The 20,141-nt window shown below is 40.4% G+C and overlaps 1 protein-coding gene across 3 annotated transcripts in view; it reads left to right on the plus strand.

The window, feature by feature from the left end:
* NDUFV3 (NADH:ubiquinone oxidoreductase subunit V3) overlaps window positions 1-20,141 on the plus strand; it is a 270,469-nt gene that overhangs the window by 18,551 nt on the left and 231,777 nt on the right. The window contains exon 2 of one of the 3 annotated variants that reach the window (XM_044072231.1): window positions 18,155-18,299. In XM_044072231.1, coding sequence (XP_043928166.1) covers window positions 18,155-18,299 — 145 coding nt within the window. The remainder of the gene's footprint in view (window positions 1-18,154; window positions 18,300-20,141) is intronic. The other 2 variants (XM_044072232.1, XM_044072233.1) reach the window with 2 other exon arrangements.

Below are 20,141 nucleotides of genomic sequence, written 5' to 3' on the forward strand. Positions count from 1 at the left end.
CCTTTGGTAATGTCTGACTGTATGTATTTGTCTGTCTCTGACAAAGAAAGTCCAACAGGGAAAAACAAAAGATATTTTCAGCAGAGGTCCAGAAAGAAAGGCTGTAGAGTAATCACCCGTATTACATAAAAGTAAAACATTTTACATGTACAGTACATTTTGCAAGAACTTTTTTTCATTTTTTAATCATCACTATAAAAATGAAATAAAAAGAGAAAGTGTGTACACACCTGTTCAATATATGGAAGCAAAGAAATAGAAGAGAGAGGGGTAGTAAAAGCAGGTACAGGTAATAATTTGATTCAACATTATGAGTGATAAACAGATGGTGGAGAGTTAGTGATTGTAGAGAGGAGAAGGCAGTGAGAAAGTGACAATTTGAGAGTTAATGAGATTTTATGTGGTAAAATAGAGTAGAGTAGAGTTGGGTGTGTTAGAAAGTAGAGATGTGCTAGAGTTGTTGGTTGAGAGAGATCTGGAGATAAGTCTTAACCAGGTGAGCAGGAAGAGCAGATCCAGGTTTTGTGTAGGTGCTGTTTTAAACAAGATTTTGAATCAGTCAACTTTGCCTATTTTAAGTATGTAGGGGTTTCATTGCAGGGTTTTGACACACAGTAAGAGTAGTTTCCAGCATTGTTTGATATTTTTTTTGCTAGAATGAAGGTCTGTAGTAGAGTAGTCTGTAATGCTGGGTTTGTCAGGAGACCATAGAAGATTGTGGGAGGTGCTTAGCTGTGTCTAGGTAAACTGATGTGGGAGTTCAAGTCAGTTTAATTATTTTAATACAGTACAGTGATTTACTGTTGTAGTAACCTATGTGTTTTGTTAAGAAGACTGGTTGCTAAGTAGTTACGTTTTGGTAGGAAGAGGCCAGTTTAGCGTTACAGGTAGTGCTGATGTTTGCAGGAATTTGAGAAGTATATAATAGTGAAGGATGGAGGTAGGTTGATGCTAAAGTAAGCCTAGCAGTATCTGTCAGGTATTGCTTGACCCAGCAGAGGAAGCCAAGTTTTTGGTGAATTTTCTTGATTTAAAGTAAAATATTTGACAATCAAAGTTACGGTGGTCATAAATTATGACTAAGTAGTTTAGTTTGGCTAATAGTTTCTAGTTTGCTGTAATTATCTGAGGTAATGTGAAATGTGTTTTTGTGGTTGATATTATATTGGGATGAATGACATACCATTATTTGGGGATTGAGAAGTAAGAGTTTTTTAAACCAGGATTCAGTGGAATTGAAGGAATGTTGTGTGGTCTTCTGTAATTTTTTCATGGATTGGACAGAGCAGATAATGGTTGTGCCATCAATATATTGTACAAAAGTGGCAAGATTAGCAACAGTGTAGAATTTGTTTATGAAAATGTTAAAATAAGAGTGGACCAAGTATTGACCCATGAGGATCACCAAAAGAGACTGGTAGAAATGACAAAGAGATCTTGCTGCCATTTAACTGCCTGCTAGAGGTTGAATAGATAGCCGTGGAACCAGGGTAAGGAGAAAGAAACAAGACCTAGAGTTGCAAGTTCGGAAAGGAGCTTTTACTGGGATATGATATCAAATGCTGTGGATAGATTAAGAAAAAGAGAGTAAACTAGGTTGGCCTCATTCCTAGGATCATAGGAGGTTACTAGGCTTTTGGCCCTGAGGGGATTATAAGCCTAGCCAAGAGGTTAGCCCATGTTTAGAGAAGTCCAGCAGGGACACGGGTGGAATCCCAGGGGTTTATTTTCTGTTTCCCATCCAGTTATCCAGGTTGTGCTTAAAAAGGGATAATGAGGTACTCTGCATGTCGTGGAGAGGGAGTCTATTCCACAGATGGGGGAGTCTCTGGGATATAAATCTGTCCTGCCAATAAGTCCTATTGATATCACAGACCAGGTTGAGTTCGCGTGTATGGGTTACTCGAGTGGAGCTTGACTTGTGGATATGCAGCAGTCCCATCAAATTGGGATCTGAGATTGCTTTGTTTGCCAGACAGAGGTCACCTCTGAGGAGACTGTATGAAACTGAGTAGAGGGACAAGGGCTTAGGTCTGTGTAGGGTAGATGTTTGAGGCCCTGGATTCTCCTGGTGAGGAACCTCTGTGGTCTCTCCAGCTGCTGCATGTGCTTTGCGAGGTACATGCAGAATAGGGCGTTGCACTTTAATTGGTCTTATAAGGGAAGAATGCAGGGATGTTATGACCTCTGTGTCCCTGGATGAGATACCTTTGCTTACGAAGTGGGCTATGTAGAAGGCTTTCCATACAACTGAAAGAACATGGTGGTCAAAAGTCAGGTTGCTATCAGCCTGGGTGCCCAAATCCCTCACTACTGATTGAGTACTTAGGACATTGTTATTAATGTGATATGTGGGGACGTCACTCTTCCCAAAGGGGATGATGATGAGGTTTTTTTTGGCATTTAGCTTGAGGCCATGTTTCTGGCACCAGTCATTTGTTTGGGTGAGACCTTCTTGGAGGATGTCTACATCACTTTGGGAATTGATGACTGTACCCAGCTTGCAGTCATCTGCAAACTTGGTCAGCCATAGCCCACTGGTTTTGCCCTGTACCTCAGAGAAGTATATCTTGAATAACAGAAGCCCCAAGACAGATCCCTGAGGTACGCCGCTTGTTACAGGTCTACTGCTTGAGGTGGCTTTCCCTGTTTTGATTAGGTGGGTTCTATCAGTGAGCCAGTTTGCTACCCATCTTGTAACATATGGATTGATGCCTAGTTGAGAGAGTTCATCTATTATGCCCAAGTGGGGAATAGTGTCAAAAGCTTTGGCCAGGTCAAGGTAGGCGGTGGGCACAGTTATCTCCTTGTCCATGGCTTTGGTGATGGTCTCAGAAGTCAACCAGATTTAACCGGCATGACCTCCCCTTGACAAAGCCAAACTGTGTGAGGTTGAGTGTTTCGAGATTGCAAGTGTCCCTGTTAATGAGGTTCATAATAGGTCCATGATAATTCGTTCCATGGCCTTGCAGATCAGGCTTGTTAGGCTGATGGGCGTATAATTTTCCGGATCGGTGGACGCTGCACCTTTTGTTTAAAGGGATGACGGTAGCAGTCCTCCATTTGGCTGGGACAAAGTCGGTACTCAGATTTAGGTTGAATAGGGTGCCTAATGGTGCTGCAAGTTCATGCCAGAGTTCATGTATGATGCAGCCTGGGATGTTATTGGGTCCCATGGAGGCTGTATTTTTTGCCTTTGAGAGGGCAGTGATGACCTGTTCCATAGAGATAAGGGGTGGGGGGCAAGTACTGGGGATATCCTGATTTACTGATGGGGACAGAGGTTTTCACTGACTCTTGTCAGTCAGTAGATTGGGCTATATGCATGTGGTGTCCTTGACCACCAGTTCTAAACAGATCTGGGTGCCAGACATATGTGATGAAGACCTTATGAGTGTCACCAGTAGATGTGGCCAATTTGGACTCAAAGTTTGCTTTAGAGGATTTCACTAGTGCTCTTATTTGCTTGCTCAGGCTAAGGAGAGCATGCTTCCAATTGGACACCTGCTCCTTCTTGGTACTGGACAACATTTTTTTTCCTTTTATTATATAGTTTATTTATTGCAGATGTCCACCACACAGATTTACTCTTCCTTGCGGAGGTTGATTTTGTCCTGTCAGTTATTCCTGATTCCATGCATCTATATAAATGCTTGTATGTGTAGATTTGGACATTAATGCCAGTTCCTACAGAGGTGGCGGGGGCTCTGAAGCTGTTTTATACCATCCCTCAGGAGGTTGTAGTCAGCTTTGGAGATGTTTTTTGTTTGACCGTAGCTAGAGGGGGGTCAGGGGCGACGGTGACTTTGAAAGTGACCTTTTTTATGGTTGGATTGTATTGCTGTTTTGGTTGACTATGTTGGTGACGTTGAGAAGAGTGGTAGTATTGCTATGATATTTAAACCCCATGCTGGGTGTTGGAGAGGAGGTTATGCTTAGTTATGTGTTACATAAGTTGTGTATGAATAAGTTTTTGAGAGCTGATAAGATTGCAGTGGTCTATAATTTTTAGGTTCAGTTGATGCATCTCCTTTGAGATGGGATATTATGAAGGATTTTTTCCAGGTGGAGGGGGCATAGTTTTAAGTTACTGACCAGTTGATCTGAATGGAGATGAGAAAAGGATATTGCTTTTGAATCAGTTGTAAAATGGCTATTGCTTTAGTAGCAATTGTAGTTATTCCACGAGAAAGTTATCAGCAGCTAGGGTTGTTGCTTTTAGTTTACTATGTAATTTTCTAATAGCTGAGGTTGGGGCAGGGTGAAAACTAAATAACCGTGTTTGGCTTTCTAGAAAAGGGGGAAGCCAGGTGGCTATCGATCAGGGAAAGAACTCTCTGTACAAAATGAGGGTTGAATTGATCCTTGATTGGATCACTGTTTTTAGAAGTAGTAAGACTGGGTGTATTCATTTCTTTAGGGATGACTGTAATAGCTTGGGATTATTTTGGTGTTTATATTGGGGTCTGTTTTTATTATAATTTCTTGTCTGATTGAACATGGAACTTAGTGAGGCTTCTAACGCATCTAAAACTTTGGTAGGTGTATGGTGTCTTATTTTTGAACCATCCCTTCCAGGCTTTGTCTCTTTGCAGCATGAGCTGTTTTGCCAAATTCTGTGACGTTACATATTTGGTTGTAGATAACTTGATTGGGTGAACCATATTGTCTTATTACATAGGTTGGGAGGTGGTCATTGATAACATCCTCTGAATGTTTATATGATGCTATGTTATGGGGTTTATTTGTTGGTATCCAGTCCAGTATGGACTATCTGTTAAGCCCAGTTAAGTCCAGTGGGGGAGTGTATTAGTTGGGTAAAGCCATATATGTTTATGTAGAGTTTTTGGGATTAGATTTCCTATCATTCTTCAGATTCCCTAATGTGAAGGTTTTGTGGGGGATGTTTTCTGATATCCAGTGTAGGATATTTTCTGCTGTAGTAATGTTATTGCCTGGTGGAGCATGTATTGCTGAGATAAATATGGATTTTGTTTGCTTTAATTTTGTGGTGAGGAAGTGGCGGTTCGTCATTGTTATATTTTGGGATATTTAGCTGGGTTGGAGTTATTTCTAAGGTGGTCTTATAAGTAATGGCTATACTGTCTGATGTTAAGTTTTCTGTCTTTTCTGAGTATGTTGAAACCTTGGGGGAATGATTTTGTTTGTAGGTAATTTCTTATTTTTAGACAGGTTTCTGTGGCAACTAGAATGTATACATGCATGGACGTCTTGAATTTTGTTGCAGATGCTTTTGTGGTTAATGTTGAAAAGAGTATGGTTTGAGTCAGTAGAAGAGGGGAAATTATTATGAGAGCATTGGATGCCAAGTGGTTGGTTGTGATAAATAGGTGTTGTGTAGGTCCATGGTTTGGATGGATATCTTTACTAACTTTCAGAATGAATGAAGGGTGAGTAGAGGTATAGAGCTAATTGTATTTACGTTATGTTATAACTGAATGAGTGATGTTTTTTATCCTTGGTATACACAAAAAGGTAGAAATCTGAGTATGTAGATTTGTACAGGCAAGGAGATGTAGTTAGAGAGAAGTGGGTATTGTGTTATAGTGTATTCAGTAGTCAAGATGGGATATGATGTGGAGAGTAGTATGGTAGGTAGCAAGATGAGTCAGTGTAGTGCATATGCATATCAGTAGTAAAATAGTTTAGCATCATTGTGAGTTGAAATGGAGAGTAGAATGGGTTGAGAATTTAGTAAGATCTTTCTTAATAGTGTCAGAACGGGCTGTGTGTTGCATATGAACTGTTGATGTTGGGTTGTGTGTATGAAGTAAATTTGAGGGTTTAGGCTGATGCTTACTTGGTCTTCAGTTTTGGAAGGCTTTGGTAATTTTTTTTTTTTTAATGGCGTCAGTATTAACTGCATTAGCTGATAGAGAGAGAGAGAGAGACCCCTCCAGTTGAGCTAGGTATTTATACCTGTCACAGATAACCTCCTGCTAAACCCAAACCCAAAGGACCTCGGAGCATGGCAGCTCATACACTGATTTAAGGTTTTGTGTGCAATAAAGCTTACAAAGGGGGGGGGCTTGTATGTTGACTCCCCGTAATGACCAGTGTTGCCAAATAAAGTAAGTGAGGATCTTAAGAGGGGCTGGGGAAATGTTAGAGCTATGGAAGGTAGTTGGACAGGTTTTAAGGACAGAGTAAGCCAGCATTTCTCAGTGCGACTTGTACTTTGGCCTCTCGAGTCAGCTTAGCTAACAGGAAGCTCTAGCAACTCAGCCAAGCAGTTGAGACAAAGTGAAAATGGATATGTAGCTTATCAGTATTTGTTCCTTCTAGACCTCTGGTAGGAAAAGTAGAGTTGGTGGCAGTGGGCCCTAAAATGCCGAGGTAGGTTAAAAATGTGATTAGGAAAGATGGTAATGGTGAAGATTGGGTTATCTCAAGTAAAAACTGTGCTCTGGGATTTCTCCCCAGGGATAAGGCTTGGGCACCAAATTGTTTTCTACATCTGTGTTTTTAATTAATGATGGGTTGGGTAGAAAGCATTAAGGGAGGCTTGGAGCATTCGTGGTGGTAGTGGGCATTTAGTGTCAAGGAATGAGAGTGTGCATTATGGGAGGGAGTTAAGGATAGGGGCTTAGGGGCTGATTTAATAGCACAGGGACTAGTCACAACAGTCAAAACAGTATTAGTAAGGCTGGGTGTTTTTTCCTCTTGATACATTTGTGTTTTGTGTTTCCACTGCATTACCAGCATTGTGGTGAATATGACTTTCTGGTAGAGACCATACAGCTTCTTGTAGGTCACCATGGAGGATAAGCCCATGGACAATTTGCATAAGTGTTTTCACACAGCATGCTGGTAAATGGCATACTCTGTAAAGTTGGTGATTTAGTTACTCCAGGCAATCTTTGGCTTTAGCACTATAGACTTTTCCAGTACAGTTTTCGGTATCAGCACAAGTATGCTTCATGTGAGCAATGGTCTTGAGATAGTGTTGCTCTGAGTGTTCTAGGCCTGGTATGTATCCATTGTGGGGACAGGTAAAGTGTCAGTCTAGAATAATGCCTAGATAGTAAAATGATGTTGTATATACATGAGGAGCTTGATGGTCATTACTGATCAGGAGTTGTAAGAGTCCTTCAAGTTGTAAAAGCATTTCCCAGGCATATTTTTGTGGAGTCTGTGCTTCTTGACACATTAGCTTCCATTAAGCTGTGCTGATGCATTGTGAAATTTGACAAAGTGGTACATGTAGCATTTACAGATAAAATTTGTGAGCACACTAAGAAGTGGCGAAACTGTGTATAAAACAGGAACTGGTAGACTTTTTTGGTACACTTGGCCAATTTAGACACCATTTTGCACTTAACCTGATGAGCTACCTAACATTACCTCATTGGCATGTCTGTGCTATCTCCTGGTAAGAGGTTTCAAGCACCCATATAAGCAAATCCTTTGCTTTCCCACCTAGGTGTATCTACTGTCTTGTAATCACGTGACTGGTCTTGTGTCGTCCTTTTTAAGACCGGTAAACTAGGTCTACAGATTTCTTTTTGTACTAGAGCCTTTTTCTAACAAAAATCAAAGTTGTGTACAGTTGAGTTTGTGTGGTAAATTTAAAGAAGAGTTAGTGATAACTGTATCGCAGCCTTTACAACTGTAAAGATTATGATTTAGTGTGCAAGATGCCAGTGAGGTTATTTTATGCAGCTGTATAGTATCTTTGTGGATTGATGACTGATAAAGCAAAGCCTGTATTAGTGAAAGAGCACCTTCTGTTTTTTAAATCAGTAGCGATACACTTTTTATATATAGTTTTAACATTTCCACCATTAGGCAGAGTGCTTGCTTTTGGTACAAAAAGGAACTGATACTGATTACTCTTTTTGTAGTAGAAGTTCTGTGCATTTGCTGTTTTCTCAAACAGTACTTCACCAGTGTGCCTTCCAAGTTAGGGAAGATTCATGTGGTTGGCTGATAATGAAATAAAAAGTAAGATGAAGACTAGCGATTTTGCCACGGAAGTAGCTGAAAGTTTTGGTTAGTCCATATTTAATTCCTGCACTTCACAAAGAAGTATAAGAAGGACATGTAGACATTTAAGGCACTTGGTGGCATAGTGTTGTACCAGTTAGTGCTGCAGCCTCTCACCTGCTCTCCAATGGTGTCTAGGTGAAAGGTGCATCTGTTCCCCCCCTGTGCCTGTGTGTGTTTTCTTAGTATGTTCCTTTCTCCTTTCAGAACGCATGCTACTCTGCTTTGGTAACTCAGAAACTGATTGTAGTTTTCTTCTGTGGAACTTGTCTCACCACATCACTATGGAAAAGGAACCTTTCATTCAGTGCAAATAACCAGGTTGGTAGCACCAAATAAAGATGTATTAATTATGTAGGAAATAAACTAATCCGTTTCACAAGCCCAAGTAATTTGGAGACTACTGTATCGCTGAAAATGCAAGGCTTAATTACCCTTTTTGATCGGTGATCAAAGTTGATGCTGCCTGTCTTTCTTTAAGAGGTATCCATTGCAAAATGTGTTCTTTGATGTTCCTTCAGCACCCCCCCCAAAAAAAAAAGGTATGAGCAACCATTTTAGCTCTCCTGATTGTGTGTCTGTGCAGCACCTCCTCTTCTGTTGTCAACAGAATCCATGAAAGCATGTGGTAGACATGTTAGATAAACTTTCCTGCCAGTCACCCTTTCTCCAATACTGGCCTTCACTTTTGCTTTTTAAAAATATGCATTGCTGTTATTTTCTTACCTTTTTTTATATTGTTTGCATTCTCCCTTCATATTTGATGCATATCTTAAGATAAAAGTTGCTGACCCTTGTGGCTTCTGTCCCTAAAGATAGAGACCCCATTCAGCTTCTAGAACTATCCCGTTATTTCTCTTCTCTTCACAAAAATTCTTGTATCTGCGATTGCCTAGTTACACATGAACCTCCCAAAAATCATGAGGCTATTGAGCTTCAAAAATATGGCTTCTTGAATATGCATCAACACTGTTCTGTTTCACAGATAGAAATTATCATGAAAAGAAATGGAGCAGACTAGCTGAGACTGTGTTTTAAATTTCACAGTGTTAACCTGCTCTTAATTTAATTTTTAAAGAACTTGAATCTTTTGACATTTGCCGATATGTCTGTTTCATTGTGTTACCCAACTGTGAGCACACTGTGGTGAACATCAGCAGTAATGTTGCTCCTTTACTCCTGTTACTGTTCCTCAAGTGATGCCTCCTTCAATGTCTTATTTTCACATTGTTGTGCCTGTCCTGTACTCTAGCCACAGTCTTGGCAGTTACCATCTTGGGACCTGTTTCGTATATTTTAATAGTTCATGAGCTTGATTGCCAAGTTTATGACCTGTTGATTTTCAAGAAGCTTGACTGTTGTAATCCAAAGCTGATGTTTTCTACTTTTCCCATATACGAGTTATTTTTTTTTTTGATACTTAATCACTGAATACTTGTACTTTTTAGGACAAGCTTATTTCTTGATCTTAAGAGGTCTCATTCTCACATTCACTCACTCATATTTTTCTAGTTCTGATATTAATTTTTGATAGGTTCTCTCATCTGATGCGAGCTCCCCAAGCAGTGCATCCAGGCATGGATTTTTTTCCATATAAAACCAGACTAAATTTCATGCTCTAGACAAGTCTGGAATAAATATAATGGTGGTTCCTGATACTTTGTGAAATAGTCCATTTGCCAACTTTTGTAAGGAGTCATACATTTTTCTAATTGTATCAGGTGGCTTGTTTTGAAATCATTGTTTTCAACAATGGTTCGAGCGACTGAGTTTTATAAAGGTGGTATAGTGATCTTTCTTTAGCAACCTGAAACTCCCTTTAGAATTGGATGGGCTGTAGAATATTCATTTCTGACTTTGAAAGATGCATATGGTCAGAGTTTAACTTGCTGTCTGTCATGCTGGCTGTATGGCAGAGAGGGAGGAAACCCTGATTGCATCCCAAATTACCTTGTTTTGAATAATAATTCAGGTGCTGGAGTCAACTCGGGGGGTGCAGTAATGAAGCAGTTATTGCCTGCTTTCCTGTCTTGAAGAGGGCAATGGTCTGGTATCACACAGCACAGCAGAAAGTACCTTTTCTGAGAGAGGTAAGTATACAGAGCTTTGTGCAAGATCTAGGCTTGCAGGCCTTGCTAACGGTTGTTCCAGTATAATTGCACATAAGGAAGCTGTTGTGCACTGAAGGACCTGCACTGCAAAGCACATATCAGTCCTTGAAGGAGAACTGAGGGATGGGAAGCCAGAAAAAGCTGATGATTGCCTGGATAACTGTCTTACAGAAAATTATAATTTGATATAATTTTATGAAGTTCAGTGACCACTTTAAATAAAGTCATCCTATACCTCACCACTATTACGTCTGTTGTCAGCTCCACTACTTATTTACTTATTTTTACCTTGTTGATAGATTTGTTCCTCCGATTGGCAGCAGTTAGCCTATTCATTCGCTCAGTCAGTGTGAGAGCTGTATGGCCTGTACATTTTCTAACCAAGGTGAGAGCCAGTTGACCAAATTGTTGCCTCAGTAGGCCACCACACGTGAGAGTCCTCTCCATCCCTGCGGCAACCAGTAACTTGTATTAATGCCACTGTACTGGATGGAGATGTGCCTTCCACACGCCAAACCTTTGGATCACTACCCCAGTTTGCTAGTTTAGGTAAACAGTGCAGTGGGTCTAGCCATCTCCCTTCTTCCAGGATGATAAGCCAGTGTTGAAAGCTCGTGCCCAGTCTTTCCAGTAATCCAAACTGCTAATTGTTCTCTGGTTGTCTGGGATTTATTCCTATGTGCCAGTTCTCCATTAGGTGTGGTATTGTCTCATATTTAGATTTAAACCTGCTGACGTTTTGTTTGTCATTCTTCTGTTTTCTTTCCTACTTCTCACCATACCTACTGATTTCAGACTGAATAAGCTACTCAAAGCCTGTATAGAGTATTAATAGATGTTGTTCCTCAGATACCGGATCCTCCCTGAATTGAGGTATAACTAGGCCAACTGCTTTTCTCTAACTCTGGGTTTAACTGGTGCTTAATATTTTCTGTTTTGCCCCATTTCTGCCTTCAGATGCTTTTAATGCCCCACACATATAACCACTCACATAACTCTCAAAAGCTAATTCTGACACACTGACTTGCTCCTTAGAGAAAGGGCTTTTTCTATTTGTCTTGAACCCTGGGAACAGTCTCCTAGCCTAACCTATATCTTCATCTGATTACATAGCCCTCTATTCTGACGTGTTGTTACTGCCTTTTTATGTTCAAAATGGCATACTTGCCTAACCTGACTCGGTCACACAGTTGTTCTTCACATATAACCTAGTCTAGTTAGTTCTTTTTGGATCACTGCAGTGTTTCTTAGCACTTTTCCTTCCTTAAAGCTCCATAGGGATGTTGCTGCTCTTGCCCACTCATTTTAGTTGTTTCATTTTTTTGCCATGCTTCATCCCTTAGAGTCAAATGATGTTTGATTCAGTGGATAGTGCTTCAGTTTTGGTGGGTTTATAAAGCCTGTGGATAAGTGGGAAGAATTTCCCTTGCAGCTGGAGTAGAAACTTACTTAGGCTTACAGCTGCTGTATTAGGTTTGTGTAAAGAGCATGTGATTCCAGTTATGAGAGAGGTTCTAAGTTTGTCTATATTTGTGCTGCTCTGCGTTCTTAAAGCTTTTAATATTGGTGATAGTTTAATAGGATGCTTAACAACTGTAAAGGTGATTGGGCAGTGTTTGCTTAGTGATGGTAGCAGAATGTTTATGTTGGCAATGGAGTTTGGTATGTTTGTAATATCATGTCTAGCGTTGAGTGTTTGGTGGAACTAGGGATAGGTCTTGTTGTTTTTTTATGAGTTGAAGAACAGCTAGGTCTGCTAGGAAAGTACCCATATCAAATGAAAGAGTGCCAAGATAATTGAATATATCTAGGGAAGCAGGGGCTGATGGGTATGCTGTAGTGATCAGTAGTGGCTTGCCTTTGTGAGTTGGACATTTTAGGAGATTCCAGTTAGGACCAAAGTCTGAGGAAATTTCCTTGGGCAGTAACTTATGGATTTAAGTTATTTCTGTACAAAATTAGAGCACTTCCACCTGATTGTCCGGTCTGGCATCATTGACATGCTTGTAGAAGGTTATAAAGTGTTGGAAATTGGGGGAGTCTTTTTTGACCCAGGATTCCGTGACTGCTAGAATGTGTGGGTTGTGCCGGGAAATAAAAGCACTTGTGGTCTGGCTTGTTTCTTATACTATGTGCATTGAGGAGGGTACAGGCCAGTGCCGGAAGGGAGTAGCTCTGATGTTGAGGAAAGGGAGTTGGTGGGCCTGGGTTGGGTTTAATGTTACTCTTAAGGAAGAGTATAAAGGTTATGGAGAATAGTCAAAATCACATCTTCGCTATTTTTAGGCAGAGAGAAAAATGGGTGAGTCTTGGTAGCTGGGAAATAGGATTGGTCTGATTACTGGGGAGCTATGGTGCTGGTTTGGTGCAGAAGTTATGGAAGTATGAGTAATACATAGTGATATGATGATAGATATTATGAAGATGTTTGTTATTGGTAGTATGGGTAAGGGAAGTGAAGAGGAAAGAGAGAGGAGATGGAACAAGGTAAGATGAGAAAGAGGAACATATTACTGATTTGGATGTGTGTTGTGTTTGTACAGGAAGTTGTAAGTGGGAGTTAAGACTTCAGTAATGTTGTAGTACTAACCTGAGTTTAGTGAGATAAGAGGTTTATGTGGTTTTATAGTGGTGTCTTTTTAAGAGGGATGGTGTTATAGTGGGTGAGGATCAGAGTAAATATAATGGGTGGTCTTGGGGGATGGCTGGGGAATTTGGAGTGGGAGGAATGCAAAGCAGGACACAACTCCCACTGGCTTGGGAGTTATTCATTCAAGGGCTGTCTCTAGCAGTAAACTCAAAAAGGGGTAGGAGCAAGTGCATGAGTTCAGAAAGGAGATGGTTGGAGAAAAGAGGTAGTGCTAATAATTGTACAAGTGTAAAGCAGTGTATGTTCCACCACATTAATGGGGTAGGCTCACCTTAAAGAGAATGTACCTATTGAGGTGTGTGTTTTGAAAGGAAAGGTCAAACGAAAAGCAGCCATAGTCACCTCCCGCTTTAACCTACTTTTAAAAAGAAAAAGTAGGTAAGATGCTAAGCTTATTTGACAGAATAAGTGGGAAACATACCTTAAGGTTTTCTCTTTTTGGTTGCTTTTCCTCTGCTAAGGTTCCTGCGTAAAGTGTTTGGGTAGAATCCTCTGCACAAATGATGCTGGTTTACAGTGTGAGGACAGACCCAGTACTTCATGTTTATTCTTTATTTTTCTTGCAGTACCTTGATGTTTTTGTGTGTCATTTTGGCTTTGGTGGTGTACATATCGGGCAGGTACACTTGCAGGAAGCAGATCCCCCTAAACATGCAAGTCTCTGTGATGGTGCATCTTTGGTACTATGTATGATGATCAGGCATTGTTATATTCTCTGAAGGACTAGTGAATAGATCTGTCATCAGTGGGACAAAGTCCTGAGAACTCGTCTTTCTGAGAAGCACCACTTTATTCCTAAGTTCCCTAATTAAGAACCCATGAAGGAAAAAGGAGCAACGCAAGGAAATGTTGGAAAGGAAGGACTTATGATCTATTGTTATATATATAGATATATATATTGTGTGTGTGTGTATAATATATATATAAACACACACACACACGTGTGTGTATGTTTTTTTGTTGTTTTTTTTACAGATTACTGAGATTACCAGTAGGCCAGCTTTCTGTTTCTGAAACCACATCTTTTTCCCCTACTGGATCTGTGTTTCGCTTGCACCTTCCTTTGCTGTAGGAGCTGTGATAGTAAAGAATGTCATGCAGATCTAGGACCCTTCTACTTCAGAAATTAGTCATTCTTTCAGTCCATGTGTGTTCTGTTTTGCAGATGTTGGGTCTTCCACTGCTGGAGCATGCATTGGTCATTCCTGTGTGTTTTTACATCTTGGAGCTCTAGAACTGTTTTGGCCTTTTTTTCTGCCCATGTGCAGTTTGGCATTAGCTGTCTGGCAATGGTTATGTAGTCATATTGAAGTCCTCTTTCTGGAATAGCCCACTGGACACCAGTTCCATAGGTTTCATCCTTCAGGTCTCAGTTGTAGGGACAAGACTGCCTCTTGTTGATGCACACAACTTCTGACAGTATATCTTCCTCTGCAGAACGCAAATTCTTTAGCACCCAGGAACCATTGGGGGGAGGCAGTCTGTTTTGTTGCCAGTTTTCCTGGCTAGGAGCATGCCCATGATACCTTTTCTTTGCAGTTCTACATATGAGTTTTCTGCAGTAGACCCTCAAGCTTTCTATCTGTATGATTACAGGATTCACATGACTGGGAAGATTTCTTTCAGGCTCTGTCCAAGACTGGCAGAGCAGCTACTTAATTTTGAACAAAGAACACATTTCTGGTCAGACAAAAAGGGTCTGTTGCACATAAGTGTTCTGAGATGGTGGCAGTTTTAAAAACTTTGCAGCACTTGCCTCCTTAAAGGCCTAATTATCGTTAGGCCTAAATGGAAGTCATGTCAATGGTATTTGAAGTCATGTCAATGGTATTGTATATTAACAAGTAGGGAGGCAGTAGTTCTTAACCAGCCCTGAAGGAAGTCCACGGATATGGAGTTGCATACTGTATTGGGTGTTGACTTAACATCTGGACAAGCTAAATTGTTGGAACAAAAGCTCAGCCAGAAGTATACCAGGAATTACTACTGTGGTGTGCGGTCCAGTTGCAGACGTCTTTGCTTGTTTGATGAATGCCATATGCAGTTAATTTTTCTCCCTGTACTGAAATAGATGGATTTATATCTCCTTGTCATATGCATTGGCCAAAGAAATTTCTGTATGTACCTCTTCCCATTTTTTTTTGATTAGATTAAAGAGGGACCAGATGATCTTGACAGTACCATTTTAGTCTGGAAAGGCCTGTTTTGTTATGATTTCTGGAGAATTCAGTTTTTCCTTATATTAACTTGCAATTTCTCTGCCATGTCGCTGCCACCTGTCCCTCTCCACACTGAATCTCACTATGTAGTTTTTCATCCTATGTGATGCTGTAGAACCCCACATTCTTTCAGAGGAGATGCCTCATTTCCTTAAAGCAGTGCAAAAGTGTGGGGGCTAGTGAATATGGTTTTCTTGTTGGAATGGGCCGACTCAAGTAAGTAAGCCCTATATCAAAATAATTTCTTGCATATAGGTTCATGGGTGTGTACTAGACTAATGGCCCCGAGACCTTTACAAGCCTAGCCCATAGAAGTGCCCTGGCATTGTGCTGCCCATTGTTGGTTCCCAGTGCCTCTATCAAGTAGAGCCACTGGAGTGATCCCTGGGGTGAACTTTCTATTTCCCATCCACTCATCAAGATCTCTCTTGAAGAGGGCCAGTGAGGTGGTCTGCTTGACATGTATGGGAAGTCTATTCCAGAGCATGGGCAGTCTCTGGGTTATGAGCCTGTCCCTCCAGCATGTTCTGTGGATTGTGGTAGTGAGGTTGAGGTCTCTGGAGTTTGTGGTGCAGAGGGATTGGAATTTCCTTAGATGTAGCATTTCTAACAGAGTTGGGTCAGACATGGCTTTAAGTCAAGCAGAGATTGCCTCGATATGAGAGAGAGAATAGCTGGAGTATTTTTGAGCCTCTCTGTGTAAGACATGTGCTTAAGGCCTGGGATCCTCTTCGTGAGGTACTTTTGTGGCCTCTCTAGTTATTGCAGGTGTGAGGTACATGCCAAATGGGGCATTATACTCTATGATTGGTCTATTGAGGGAAGAGTAGAGATAGAAATGATGACCTCTTTCTTTCTGGATGCAAAACCCTTGGTAATGAGATGTGCCACATAGAAGGACTTTCTGACCACAGTGGCAATGTGGTAGTCGAAGGAGAGGTTGCTGTCAACCTGTGTCCCCAGATCTCTTGTAACGTCTTCAGTGTTCAGTGGACTCCCATCGATGTGGTAATTAGTGGGAACTGAGTTTTTCCCAAAGGGGATGATGACACATTTTTTAGCATTAAGCTTTAAGGCCATGGTTTTGACACCAGTCATTGGTCTCAGTGAGGCCTTTTGGTAGGATGTCTGTATTACTTGGGGAGTTATTAATGGCTCCCAACTTGCAGTCATCTGCGAATTTGGTCAGCCAGAGTCCCTCCGTATTGAGCCGGACTTCTGAGAAGTAGATGCCAAACAGGAGAGGACCACGGACTGATCCCTGTGGGACTCTACTTGTGACTGGTTGATAGTCTGACTTGGAGTCCGCTACTTTCACACTGTGGGTTCTGTTTGTGAGCCAATTTGCAACCCACCTAATGATATAGGGAGTTGATGCCTAGTTTTCTGAGTTTATCAGTAATTCCTGAGTAAGGAATGGTATCAAAGGCCTTGGCCAGATCGAGGTAGGCTGTATGGACTGCCTTACCTTCATCCACCTCTCTGGTGACTGACTCAAAGAAGTCATCCAGGTTGAGCAGGCATGATCTACCTTTCACAAAACCAAATTGCATGGGATCTAGAGTTTGGAGAGTCCCTATATCCTTGTTAATTAGGTCCATGATGATACGCTCCATAGCCTTACATATCATACTCAGGCTAATGGAGCGGTAATTTCCAGGGTCTGTAGTCGCTCCTCCTTTGTGGAGAGGGATGACTGTATCAGTCAACCATTCAGTAGGGACAAAGCCTGAGGTGAGGCTGTGAGTGAACAGAGCACACAGATGTAGTGCCAGTTCACTTTGTAATTCATGTAGAGTACAGCCAGGGATATTGTCGGGTCCCATGGAAGCTGTATTCATACAGTGCAACTTGCATGCTGACTAGCATAACATTGAAAAACATCTTCATGTGTTCAGTATCCATATACTTGGTGTTTGAAACATTACACTCTAAAAAGGTAAAACAATAGCTTGAAGGGCTGCCACAATACATCGACTGTAAGTCGTTTAGAATGTGGTTGCAATAATACGTAAGTACTGAAAAAACTCACAATGAAGCACAGATTAATCACTTATAGTCAAAAAAATAGCACTTGCAGTATGAAAAAATACAGTTAAACAGCAATGAAATGCAATAAAATGCAGTTAAACAGTAATGAATTGCAGTAGATAGCAATGAAATATAGTTAATCAGTAGTTTGCTTTAAAACAGTAGCTCACAAATCACAACAGGATCAGACAGCACTAATAAAGCAGTGATTTAGTAGAATACTGTCATCAGTTTAGTGAGGTTACCAACAAGCAGTAATAAATATGGCAAACAGCAAAATGAAGTAGAAAGTGAAGGGACCACAAATAATAAGATAATTCAAGGTTCAGAAACTAAAGGGGTGGGCCTTTGCTAAGTTCTCACTATAAACAGTAGAATGAGCTGATGTAATGTGACTGGCGGGAGTGTCCAGTATCAACTTTGTACCAGAGGTGGGCAACTTAAAGCCACCAAGACTTAAGACCACCACAAGAACTGGGCAGGTGGGTGGGGAAAAAAACAGTTGTACAGATTACAGAGATGTGTATTAAATCAGAAGTGCATAGATTTTCCAAAATCACAGCAGGCAGTAGGCCAGTCTCTCACAGCTTAGAACAGCTTGAGCAAACAAGTATATCCGATTTACTACACTGGCTATTAAAGGCAGAGAAACAGAAACCAGCCCAATTATCCATTTGAAAGTAACAGTTTTGCAGGAATGCCGCCAGCTAGATTAAACCAGTCTGATTTACTTTCTGCCACAAAGAAAACAGCTAGGCCTCTAGACAAGATTTCACTGCAAAACAGGGGTCACAACAGTAACAGATATTCAGCTCTATCACACAACAAAAAGGAGACTAAAAACAGTTGTACAGATTACAAATATGTGTATTAAATCAGAAGTGCAGAAGACAATTGAAAGTAAACACTTATCTTTTTCCAATCATATAGCAGTAAACGGCTGAAGAAGGAGTTGGTAGTTTGGTTGAATCTCCCTAGAGTTTTCCATTATAAGTTGTGCTTTCTTCCCTATAGAAATATTACAGACAGTGACATGATACTTGTTGATATGGTATAAATTAGACGTTTTTGGAGGATTCTGTAGTCAAACCTGCAGAAACAATATCCATTGTTTATGTATGTGTGCTTTATTTCAGACCTTACAAAAAGAGGCATGGGGACTTCCAGGCATTTCTTCATCTGCCATTTCTTTTTCCACCAAGTCCTCTGATCCAAAGAAAGGACGATCAAAGAGTAAGACTGTTACTACACAGAGTACAAGTAAGACTGTTGCTGCACAGAGTAAGAATCAGAAAGGAGTATCTCTCTGTTTTAGTATTTTGCTGGGAGAAGTTCATTCTCACAAATAGAGCAGTTGATAAATGGTGACGCTTGTGAATATTGTGATACCTCAGGCTGCAAAAGCAGAATTAAAAAAGTTCTGTAACTTAACATTGGCAGTAGCCTTGCATCTGGTTTAAAGTTACCATGTAGTCCTGGGTGACTTTATGGCACTGATTTTATTAAGGCAGTGATCTGCAAATTAGACTAATCATTAGTCATCGGCTTGATTTCCTCAGTCTGACACTTGCATACTGTCCAGCTGTGAATAAGTTACTTAATCAGACTAGCATTGTTGGCCATCCCTAAAAAGATGTACTTGTATCTGGTGAATTTTAACTGTCTGACAAACGAATCGCAAAAATCTCAGACTGCAAGACAGCAGTGTCTACCTAATCAAGGACAACCAGTTGTATTTAATGTAGGAGACTAGAGTCTTTTGTTGTTGTATCCTGACCTCTTAGTGATGTTATGCTAACTTCAGATCACTGTATTCCTCCGTTTACATTTGCCCTCTGCAGCAACTCTTGCTTACTTTATTTCCTGTGTATTTTTCGAGCCAAGGCATAATGGCTTTTCATGGCATGCAGCTGTTTTGTGCTCTGTGTTTCAGGATGTTATAGTTCAGCATTTTTCCCATACATTTTAGTGGATTAGGCTAACGTATTCTTGCACTGTAGTTCTCAAGCTTTGCAAGTAACTATTTTCATTATCTTTACAAGTTAATGCACAAGGTAGTGAAATATTTGCACTATCGTTCTTGCTTATTTTATGAATTAGTATAGTGTTTATGTCCTGTGTTGTAGTTAAAAGTAATTTTCTTCTTTAAAACAGTGTTGTTTACTAGTTTACATTAGTTTGTATTTGGCGCTAAAATCAGTTTTTATGTAGAAGTAGTCATTATGTTTGTTTTTTATGATATCTTAACATAGTTGTTGGTCATAGCTGTCATAGCTACTTTTCTTCCATTAGACTGCATTTCACTGCTCTTTTGCTGCTACTTTACTTAATTTTAACTGTGTGGGACTGTTGGCTGGGTTGCGGCTGAGAGTGGTGTCAGTCTTGATCAGTTTTGTTAGCAAACAAACATTTTAAGCATTGTTTGTGTTATTCTATATGACATTCTTAAACAAAAAGCCTGTTTCTGCCTTCAGGAGATGCATTGAATATTTTTGGCAGCTTTTCAGAACATGTTTAATTTCCTCAGTATTATAAATGATGTATAGGGCCCAAACGTTGGTGTTAGGAGTGTTGGGATGGTTTCAGTCTCTGTATGTATATGTGTAAAGTGGACCTCTGACTTTGACATCATTCATTTTTTCTTATGTTTTGCTCATTAGCTTGTGCAAAACCTGTCTGAGTGATGTATATGCACTGCAAATCAGAAATACAATCATTTTATTTTCATGCCGCATAGGAAAGAGTATCAGCCTTTTGATTCTTGTAATCTTCAACACAATACTAATCCAAGGCTCGACAACGATTCAAGGAGACTACGGCAGTTAAAATCCAGTTTTTAATAGCAAACTATTGGGATTGTCAACCCAAACTGGATTGCATATATACTACATCCCATTGTTTATTTTGAGTACAACTTCCCATTGCACCTGCAGCTGTCAACAGTACAATTTCTGATATTTTGTGTCTCTCACCTTCAGAACCACCATAGGCTGTTTGGGGGGGAACCACACATTACTTATCCACCGTACAGCAATAGCATTGAGTTTTCATTTGCAGAGTTAGTTTCATCACTCACTGGATGCACTGCATGACATACTTTTCAACTGCTCCAGATTTTTTTGT

This window comes from Protopterus annectens, chromosome 5.part0, assembly GCF_019279795.1.
Source record: "Protopterus annectens isolate FY-2018-M chromosome 5.part0, PAN1.0, whole genome shotgun sequence".
In the NCBI taxonomy this organism is placed as follows: Eukaryota; Metazoa; Chordata; order Ceratodontiformes; family Protopteridae; genus Protopterus; species Protopterus annectens.